This window comes from Hydractinia symbiolongicarpus, chromosome 8, assembly GCF_029227915.1.
Source record: "Hydractinia symbiolongicarpus strain clone_291-10 chromosome 8, HSymV2.1, whole genome shotgun sequence".
Lineage (NCBI taxonomy): Eukaryota > Metazoa > Cnidaria > Hydrozoa > Anthoathecata > Hydractiniidae > Hydractinia > Hydractinia symbiolongicarpus.
In genome coordinates this window covers 19,382,893-19,392,702 of record NC_079882.1, presented here as the reverse complement: position 1 = coordinate 19,392,702, position 9,810 = coordinate 19,382,893, and the positions used below count along the sequence as shown (strand labels likewise).

The following is a 9,810-nucleotide window of genomic DNA, read 5'->3' as shown; positions in this document are numbered from 1 at the left end:
TACTACTGGAAGGGCTCTTTCTTCGGACTTTTCCTTTTTTGTATTGTATTTGTTTGAACGTAAATATATTTGGCACAGAGCCATTGATTAATGTTTTCCGTTCACAACCAAAACCTAATTTTACACAGTGTACTTCAAAGTGGACTTCGCATACTTTTGTGTTCTTGTTTACTGTGAACACATCACACCTCCCCTTCTACGATATCTTGAAATGATACTTACCCATTGTTTTCTCAAACTTGGATCCGATGGAAATGAAAACATTCCAATGCCTGTTTAACTCTGGGTTTATTAAGAGTAAAACGTTTGCATAACGTTACGCAACAAAAGTTACCAGGTCGAGAGGTCGATATACCTGGATAGATTAAATTATGATAAATTTCTTGCTGACTTTTCTGATTGCTACTCGCCATCACAAATACATATTCTTCTTTTACAAGACAAGTATGTTTTTAAATACATTAAAAGTAGTTTCGTTAAGAAAAACCAGCAATCCTTTAGAAAAATACACAATAAAAGATCATTCACAACGCATAAAAGTATCACACTCACCAGTTGTATTTTTAATGTTTACAAAGTTTACTAAGAAGTGCCTCGTTTTCATGCCCATGATGTAATCGATATTTTAAATTCGGGAAAGGTGTATTGAAATGTTCATATAAATTTAATTGTGCGGATTGTTATGCATAATAGCCTTAGTTTTTAAAAATTTTCTTAGTTTTGTGTATTTTAGTAATTTTCTGTTTTGTCAAATTATAAATATTTTCCTTGTTTATTTTCTCTTTCTTTGTTTTACGGTTTGCCTTCAAAATATCGCTGCTTTATCTCCCAAAACTAAACCAAAGTGATTCGCAAATGTAGAATGTTCAGAATCCTAGCATTTCAGCCCCATTAGCAACCAATCACTGGCTGTTTAGTTTTGTTTACTGGAATATGCATTTAAACAAACGATTGGAATTATCGAATCCATAACTTGCAATGACCATAAGACACAATGCCAAAATTTAGAGAAAAAATCAAACGGCGAAAAAATCTCCCGTTAGCTTCAAACTAAAAACACACATTCAAATGTAGCCAATACTTCAAATTTTTTAAGATGATAAAAATACAAACAATAAGACGCTGCTACATATTATATATATAGAGTATATTTATCTTCGTTTTTTCTTAATTTTATCTTCTGTCTGCTTTGTTTTGGACGGTAGCATACAGCTTAACAAAACAAGACCAACAACCAAGCCAGCCAGAGTGACAAGCAAGGCGCTACGTTCTGGTAGACGACGTGCTTTCCATGCAGCCTAAAAAAATTGAACGCTAGCTGGATTTAAATGAACGCGTCAGATTTCGCATTTACGACGCCAGAATAGCAAATAAGTCAAATAGTTCTGAGCTAACAGACTAGCACTAAAAAAAATCTTCATCCAATTTTGTGACAAGTTCCTGCACAATTTTGTTTTTTAAAAACATTAAGTCAAACATGTCAAATTTAATTAGTGGTAATGGTCGAGAAAAAAAATTAAAGCAGAAATATCTTTACCTTCATTTCCTTCACGTAATCTTCTTGCCATACATCGCTAAAAAAAGTTTATAATCCATTTTATAATGCATGTTCTGATACATTGGGGTAAAGTCGTAGCTCATTCGTTTGGCAATCATTAGATCTTTCTAATTCACGTCGTATTAACAAAAATTCTTCATTCACGTCGCAAATTCTTGACGAGGCGATTTTTATATAAATTGAATGTAATCTGAACTAACAAGTTTTTCTCTTATTTTTCGTTTCGATTTAACTAATAATGTGTTTCATACCAGAGTATAAGCTGCGGTCGTGAAAAAAGATTGCATAAGGAAGGCTTCGTGCTGTCCTTCAATTTCAGACGACTTCAAGACGACTTCAAGACGACTTCAAGACGACTTCAAGACGACTTCAAGACGACTTCAAGACGACTTCAAGACGACTACAGACCGCAAACCAGTATGTATGTCAGACAAGGAAGTAATGTAACAAAGTCCGCGAGGATGAAGAACACTCGCTGGATGTTTTCATGTTTTAAAAATACTTTACACTAATGTTTTTCTTTTAATGTACGTAGAATTGCATACATTATTATATGTTGTTAATTCGAACTTCAGTAGTCTTTCTTTTATGATTTCTGCATAAGTCCTTAAAAAAGATCAACTTCTTTTTTTTTGAGAAATTCGCGAAATATAATTCTTGCAAAATATGAGTTCTCGCGAAAATTAATTTTATAAGGTTCGACAACGGCATGAAGCAATAGATGTCCAAGTTCTTTCGATCTAATAAAACTGGAAAGCACTTACAATCTGTCCAATTGTTTCGCCACTGGGTATGCATTTTCTCTAGTGTATCCTTCACTAACAAATCTGCTTATGTCTTGAGATGATATACGTTTGGTGTATCTCCATTGATAACCAAGACGGAAGCTACACGCAATAACATAATAACGGAAGATGTAAACAAAACAAAAACAAATGTGCTGGTTAATTTGGTTAATATATCTCGGTTAGGGATAGCTATGATTAACCTTAAAACATCTATATTATAATGCTCCAATACGTCAGTTTGCTTAGCCAAAGTATACCAAGTTTCTTCCCTAAAACCGGAGGATTTTTACACCTATAGTGGCAGTGATATGCCCCGTCCAGCTTTTTGAAATCCGTAGAAACATGATTGTGTGAGCCTATGTTTTTGTTGCAATCAAAACCAAAAACACTTTGTGGCCACTCTTTTTTGTCGAATGACAAATTTCAAGTATCTGGTAAAAACTAATAATTCCGAAGCGTTATAACTGATTATTGCATGTATCACATTGTATAAGAGGCTGTGTGTTTAAGTAACTTTGAAAAGTCAGTTCTTTTAGTGGATAGTTAGCTGGATTTCAAAACAAATAAAAAACTTTATAACTGTATAAAAAAACTTTAGATAAAAGTTAGCAAAAATAAATAATAACATTACTGGCTTTTGGAGAAACAAACCAGGCCTCAAAAATACTAATACCTAAATAATGTATTCGTTAAAAAATATCGCTGCACTAGGCTGTTACCGGTCGGGAGACTCACTCACTAGTCTCATAAAAAACACACAAGCCCATTTTAAAGTTCTGCTGGCTAAAGCTACAGAACAAAAATATTTAAATGACTTTTCCTATGGATAAACCATTCAAAACCAATTATAAAGGTTAGGAAATTTTGGGAAAATTTTTCAGTAAATTTTAGGGGACAGTGGAAATAGGAGAGACTTTTAGAGCGCTAAGTGTGTTGGGAAGGCTATTTAGGAGCAGGCTAAAATTACTTACTTTTGAATTGCACTTAATTTTAACCCTTTCCCTTATGTATGTTCGTTAATTTACCTTATTACTGTTTTTTATATTTTGTGGAAACATTATGTTCGTTTTAGAATAAAATCCTAAAAATTTTTAATTTTCCAATGGTATAAATATCTTCAAGGAATATTGTTTATAGTTTAACATTAAAGGGTAATCCTCTCAAGCAAGCAGCAGTCTTATTTGATAAAGATGAAAGTAGCGAGCAATTATTGTCATGTTAATAGAGATTAGTAGCATGATTAGAGAGAACTTCCTTGAATTACATAAAAAATATAAAATATATAAAACCTACAACAAAATCGTGGGTTTCTTTTGAATCTTAAATCTTCTTAACGTCACTAAAACAAATCATTTGTATCTTAGATCAATAATAAAATCCCAAACAAAAAAAAACTTTGAGACTTACATCTTGAATTTTCAGGATCTAATTTAGCAACATTCAATCGATTTCTAAATCTGAAGAATATAGTTTTGACATTAACATTGCCTTAAAGGACACATTCAGATTTCAAAACCCAATACAATTACCTGCACGTATTTCAAAGCTAAATCAAAAATAGCTGACTGGGATTGAAATTCTTACTTCAATTTTTTTGTAAATAAAAAAAAAACAAAAACGGTGAGTATGGCTGCATAGATCAGCTATCCATAAAAATATTGAAGAATAAAAAGTGTATTCTCAAAACAATTTGCCACCAAAAAAGTCTGCTAAAATACGTGTGTCCGTATCCACTTGTTTTTTTGGGAAAAATTTGCTCACAGATATGTCACAAATAAGACACGTAGAAAGTACAGGCATGTAATTTAGCCCCACCAACACAAATGCTTGGTTGTTAACAGCTTTTCTTGAAACTATCAAAATACAAAATTGTTAGTGGTTGGCTATAAATTTCATTATAAGTATTTACTACTTCAAATGAAACAATACAACTTACTCTACAGCTACTGTTTTTAATTCTTGCTCAATGTGCTCACATTCTTTGCATTTTCCACTCTTTACCCTGAAATAAAAATTACATTTGGAAAAAAAATGTTCAGCAAAAAGTTCTCACAACACAAAAGTTCTCCCACACAACAAAAATGATAAACCTTCTTTTTCGACCCAAAATATTTGCATTGCTTTTTAAGATTATAGAAAAAAGGGATCTGAAAGAAAAATCGTGCAAAAAAATCTCAATATCTGGAAGACAATAAAAGAAAACACAAAATATTGAAACACTTTATGTGCAACACAGATTGTTGAAAACTTACATGAAAACCAACCAATCACCTGTTGTTGCTCCAGTTGCAGCTTGTGTTAGATGCTCAAAGTTGTCGTCATTTAGAACAACCAAACCATCCTCATCACACAATGTGTGCAGAAGAAAGGTCAACAGCACGAACAGTAATCTGGATAGATTTTCTTTCATACTTTCTACTAGCGATGTATATAAAAAAGCATACAGTATTATGATTGTAAAAAACGTAAGTTAACCAAAACTTAATGACAAAGAGCAGAAATTTTACTATGCATCAAAATTTTCCGTTTTGTGAAATATAATTCAGCCATTCAGGGGTTAGTCACTAACTGGACTAAACTTGCTGTGTCACAGAAAACAGGAAACTTATAATAAGAAATCGATTTTCAAAATTACAATGTCAGTTTTGTGTGTAAACAGAACCTACTATAATATATACAAAGATACAAACTTTCACGCTTACAAAAATAAAAATAAATTAACACAACAAATGTTGTGGAGAAATAATTTTTTCTATCTCTACAACTATTGCACAATACGGATTTTAATGGGAACTAAGCTTTAGTTTGTTATTTCCCTGAACGATAAATAGGTATACTGAAAAAAAGTTAAGCAAATTTGTTATTGTTGTACTGTCTCGCTTGTGTGGTTGACCTGCTTAATTTTAATTTAGAACCCAAGTCTTGGCTCAGTTGCTTATAAAAATAAAACATAACTATTTAATACTAAATTCAAACTGTATTTTATACACATAAGAAATTCTCAAGAAATTCATTTTATTTGAAAATATATCTTAAAAAAAGATCTAAAAAAACTAAACAAAAAATATAATGGAATTTAAATTCACAAGCATTGAACATTATATACTATACTGTATTGTTTTACAACTACATAAACTACAAAAATCATAACACTAAAGTGGCAGAAAATGCTAAATTTTGTGATGGTCAAATTTTTCAATACATTTATAACACTATATATGTAACATTTCCCTAACATTTTTACTAGAATAACTCTACCACACAGAAGAAAAGTCCTTGTAATTTGGGTTAACCTCTATCTAGAAGCAAGTTTATGGAGAAAAATTCAGTTGTTACTTTCTCAGCACATAGATTATTGAAACGAGAATGAGAGTTTCGAAATAGGAAAAGAGTTCATAGTTCATATTCAATAGATACATGGTTTAACATAAAATTTTTGTTTTTCTCAAAAATGTTAATCAGGGTTTAAACTTTTTTAACTCAGTTTTCGGTTATTGGTGTTTACTTTAGGCAAGTCTGTTGTATTTCAAGATGCATTTACGTCAGTTGTAAGATAAATTTTGAATTTTATGTGCTTAACACACCTTCGTATTTACTTACGTTTTATATTGAAATGGTGGGAATCCTCACAAATAATTTTCATGCACTTTCAGATTGTATGTTTATACATTATGTACAATGACCCCCTCAAAAATTAAAGGTACAGTGTAAGTTTCAAATTATTTGAATATAAATTTTTTTTACTGAAATTAGAGAGTAGTTAAAGTAAAGCCAATATATACGACTTTCGGAGAAAAGTATATATACATTTTGTTTTGTTTTGAGCAGGTAAATAAATTTTATAGTCATATGTAAAAAATAAGAGATTTAAGCAATGAAAATGTGGTGTACAGTATTGCACATTGCATAAATTAAAAATATAAAACATTATATGAAAATTATGTAACAAATGGTGCCACAGAAAACAACAAACTAGTAACATAAACACAAACTGCACATAGAAAATTATATTATTTAATTTGCCTACCAAAGAGATGTTAAATAAATAAATTCTTAAATTATTTCTATTTCAGTCCCAACATAGTTTAACAGCAATAGTTGGTGATGGCCATCTTATGGAAATACAATACAGAGCTCTTTCACAAGGATTCACCATAAATTTTGTACCGTAACTCGGTAAGGCAGTAAAAACTTAAGGATCCTTCCTTGTAATCTCTATAAAGAGAAGTAATAAACAGCAACCCAAACATGGAGACTGGTCCAAACACAGTCCAAAACGTGTTTACAGTTATACTGAGTCCAACAGTAAAGAGCACTAATCCAGAAAGTAAAAAAAGCAAAAATAACAGCTGCCACCAAGATTTTTCTTTTAGTCTTTGAAAATAACCCAAAACGTTAATAGTTTGACTCCTTCCCAAAGAAGAACCATACGAGGAGCTAAGCTTTGACAGTTCCATTTCTGTAAATGCAGGTGTAATTGGAACTATTTCTTCTGTTGTCTCTTCAACAACGGTTATTCTCTCTTCAGGAGGGACAGAATAGTCCTGTGAGTCAATGATTGTGCCATATCTGATCTGTTGATGTTTCTTGACTACAGGTCTTGGATACCAAATAACCTATAGAGAAAAGACTTAGCTTAACCCTAGTAATACTTGGGAAAGGAGGGGGGAAATACCCTACCAAGCATACTTTTGTCAATAAAATCAGAACCATAAACGGCTCCTAGTAGCTGTGTTTTATCACTTTGGATCAGACATACAAAAAACACACCATTTTTGAAAGACATTGTTCTATTGTTTTTAAACAACATGATGTATGAATTATATGATGTACTGAAATTATTAACTTTTATATTTATATAGTATCTAAAATACTTTCCAAACCCATTACGCCTGTTGGCGTTGTTTTATTTTTTAGACATACCCTCTTACGCCCTTTTTTTACACTAAAACTTTGATATTTCCATTGCTAGTTGATTTTAGCCAATTTAGCATCTCATAATTTATGTAACTAAGAGCTGTAAATAAGCAAAGACGAACATAAATTCAATAGTAATTTGATTTTGAATAATATTTTGGTTACTTTGGTGTCTCAAAAAGCCTTAAATTAGGCAAAAACTAGTAAAATGCTATTTCAGTTGAAAAAATTTTTTTTTCTAATAATTATTAAAACAGAACCAAAAATATTTTAGGAAGCTAAACCAAGCCAAAATCTCAAAATCATGCTGACGTTAGCAAAAAATATTGCTGCCACTTATCATTTGAAGCATGATTTTTAGTTGCCATGTGACAGACATCATTTGTACTAAGTTTTATGACTTAAAATGCAATGCAAGTTATTGGGGTACTACACTCACAACCTATACCCCAGCATGAATAAGGAGCTTGTTTCAACATGCCATGGAAGTTTTAATTTCTATGTAGATAGGTTTCCAATTTAAAAAAATTGGTCAAATCGAACAATGTTAATCAAATGAAAAAGTTTGGTTGGCTTTCTACATTTTTATGTAAATCAATTCGACCATTTTTTTTAAAGTGGAAACCCACCTTAATTAAATTTTTAAAAGAAATAAATTTTTAAAATTTTAAATATTTTTAATAATTATATACTTTTTTAAACAATTTCTTTGAGAAAAATTCAAGGTACCTGAATAGCATTGATATATGCAAGTGACGATGATAGATAATGCATTATACGGTACTTTAAATCAACTTGCAGTAAATATGCTGATGTAAATGCAAATGATGATACCAAACAATACAAGAACACCGACATTGTTGACTGTCCAAAAGTTGTCCTTAACTGGATATTTAAAATCATCTATGATTGTACAAAAAGTAGTTAATTCATATCATGAAATTCATCACAAATATATTTATTATCAACATTTTCCATAAGGTAATAGTAAGGACAAATTAAAACATCGAAGTTAAGATTAGCAGAAGCTTTTTGGTTTATATAACCATTCTCAATGCATGAAATTTTACAATTCAACTTGTAAAATTTTATGCAATGAGAATGGTTACATAAACAGAAAAGCTTCTGCTAATTTTAACGTCTGTGTTTTTATTTGTTTTTACCATTACAAATATCTTTATTGCATGCAGGTTACACAAGTAGCCTGCAATTTTCAACTGAAGAATGTGGAAAAATGTTTAAGATGTTGTTAAAAAGATCAACTTACTTGTGGAAGTACTTTGACAGAATATATCACCACACTTATCCATTCCAATTGTTTTGGTCCATTAAGAGAGTTTACAGTTAGTTCAATCGTCAACAAACTAGCCCATAAAATAATACACATAGCAGCATATGACATCTTCCGTTGAGCATTTTTGTTGGTGAATATCCAAAACTCAATAACAAATATCATGTATAAAATAGGGTTGTAAATGGCCGTTATCTTAAAAAATGACCTGTCTTCAGTGGCAAAGATAAAGAATGCATTTGATATGGCTGCTGTTACTAATGCAGTGGGCCACAATACATGAAGTGCATCAACAGATTGGTAATTCCATATTTGGTAAATTTGTGGAAGAATAGCAGTAAATCCAATAATTTTTGAAAACAGAGCACAAATATTTCCCAAATCACAGTAGTGGTCAGACCATTCGTTGCGGCAGTTAGTTTTAAAAAAACTGCCCATTACTACAAGTCAGAATTAGTTGCATATGTTTTCCTAAAATGAAACACAAAAAGAAATAATCCATTACTAAAAACAAAGGATACAACAAAAGCTAAATTATATACAGTGCTGTCTTTAGAACATTAACACTGGGCCTGGCCGTGAATATTGTGCCATCCCACTCGACCACGCCCAGACATGCCATGATTGATGTATACAGTAGAAAGCATCACATGTATGTATTTTTAAAAATTTTTATATATATTGTATAGTATTTTGTCAAGTTGAGCATTTAGTTAATCAGTTATTACTTATTTTAACAAACGAAACACCATTCTTGACATAAAATAAGAACAAATACTTAACAAAGCATTATGTAACATGGAAGTACAAAAGGTTCTTTTATAATTTCTTAATAATTTTTTATTCATATTTATCCCAGCAATCACTGCGTGTATGATAAAATAAATTGGAGTAATGAGCAGAATATAGTCCATAGTGTTCCTTATTATTGTATTTCATTTTGATTTCATCATATTTAAGTGGCCACCTGTTCCTTGAACAATAATGTTTAACGATGGGTCAACACTTAACGATGGCTCAACGGTTACTGGCTGCCAAAATTTGACATTTCACCACCATGATACAAAAACTAACAGTCAATTTACAAAAAATGGTAGTAGCCGTAATTGAAGAAGAAAAAGTAGACAAAAAAAGAAAAAAAGGAGGAGGAGGAGGAAAAGAAGGATGAGGAAAAGAAGGAGGGATGAAGAAGAAAAAAAGGACATTGAAAAGGGGACTAAAAAATGGTCGTAGAGGGTGATAGTAATGAAGGAGAA

The 9,810-nt window shown here is 31.2% G+C and overlaps 2 protein-coding genes across 2 annotated transcripts; both read right to left on the bottom strand.

Annotated features, from left to right (window-relative positions):
• Nucleotides 1–1,063: 1,063 nt before the first annotated feature.
• On the bottom strand, nucleotides 1,064–4,797 carry LOC130655020 (thioredoxin domain-containing protein-like). Its single transcript, XM_057457722.1, has 7 exons — nucleotides 4,599–4,797; nucleotides 4,283–4,348; nucleotides 3,754–3,803; nucleotides 3,640–3,685; nucleotides 2,323–2,445; nucleotides 1,538–1,574; nucleotides 1,064–1,298 (listed from the first exon to the last, which is right to left on the bottom strand). Exons 1-7 carry the CDS (start codon nucleotides 4,754–4,756, stop codon nucleotides 1,152–1,154), a joined length of 627 nt encoding a protein of 208 aa, XP_057313705.1. The 5' UTR covers nucleotides 4,757–4,797; the 3' UTR covers nucleotides 1,064–1,151.
• A 130-nt stretch (nucleotides 4,798–4,927) lies between these two features.
• Nucleotides 4,928–9,049, bottom strand: LOC130655019 (uncharacterized). The gene is made up of 3 exons (XM_057457721.1): nucleotides 8,531–9,049; nucleotides 7,993–8,166; nucleotides 4,928–6,962 (listed from the first exon to the last, which is right to left on the bottom strand). Exons 1-3 carry the CDS (start codon nucleotides 8,990–8,992, stop codon nucleotides 6,486–6,488), a joined length of 1,113 nt encoding a protein of 370 aa, XP_057313704.1. The 5' UTR covers nucleotides 8,993–9,049; the 3' UTR covers nucleotides 4,928–6,485.
• Nucleotides 9,050–9,810: the final 761 nt, after the last annotated feature.

Bases quoted from the DNA above. Each gene is read 5' to 3' on its own strand.
- LOC130655020 (XM_057457722.1), bottom strand. From the start codon at position 4,756: ATGAAAGAAAATCTATCCAGATTACTGTTCGTGCTGTTGACCTTTCTT. The intron at 3,686-3,753 runs GTAAGTCTCAAA...GATTTGTTTTAG, and splicing joins AGATCCTGAAAATTCAAGAT to TGACGTTAAGAAGATTTAAG. The intron at 1,299-1,537 runs GTAAAGATATTT...CAATTTTTTTAG, and splicing joins ATTACGTGAAGGAAATGAAG to GCTGCATGGAAAGCACGTCG.
- LOC130655019 (XM_057457721.1), bottom strand. From the start codon at position 8,992: ATGGGCAGTTTTTTTAAAACTAACTGCCGCAACGAATGGTCTGACCAC. The intron at 8,167-8,530 runs GTAAGTTGATCT...GTACAATCATAG, and splicing joins CTGTCAAAGTACTTCCACAA to ATGATTTTAAATATCCAGTT. The intron at 6,963-7,992 runs GTACCTTGAATT...TTTTCTCTATAG, and splicing joins CATATATCAATGCTATTCAG to GTTATTTGGTATCCAAGACC.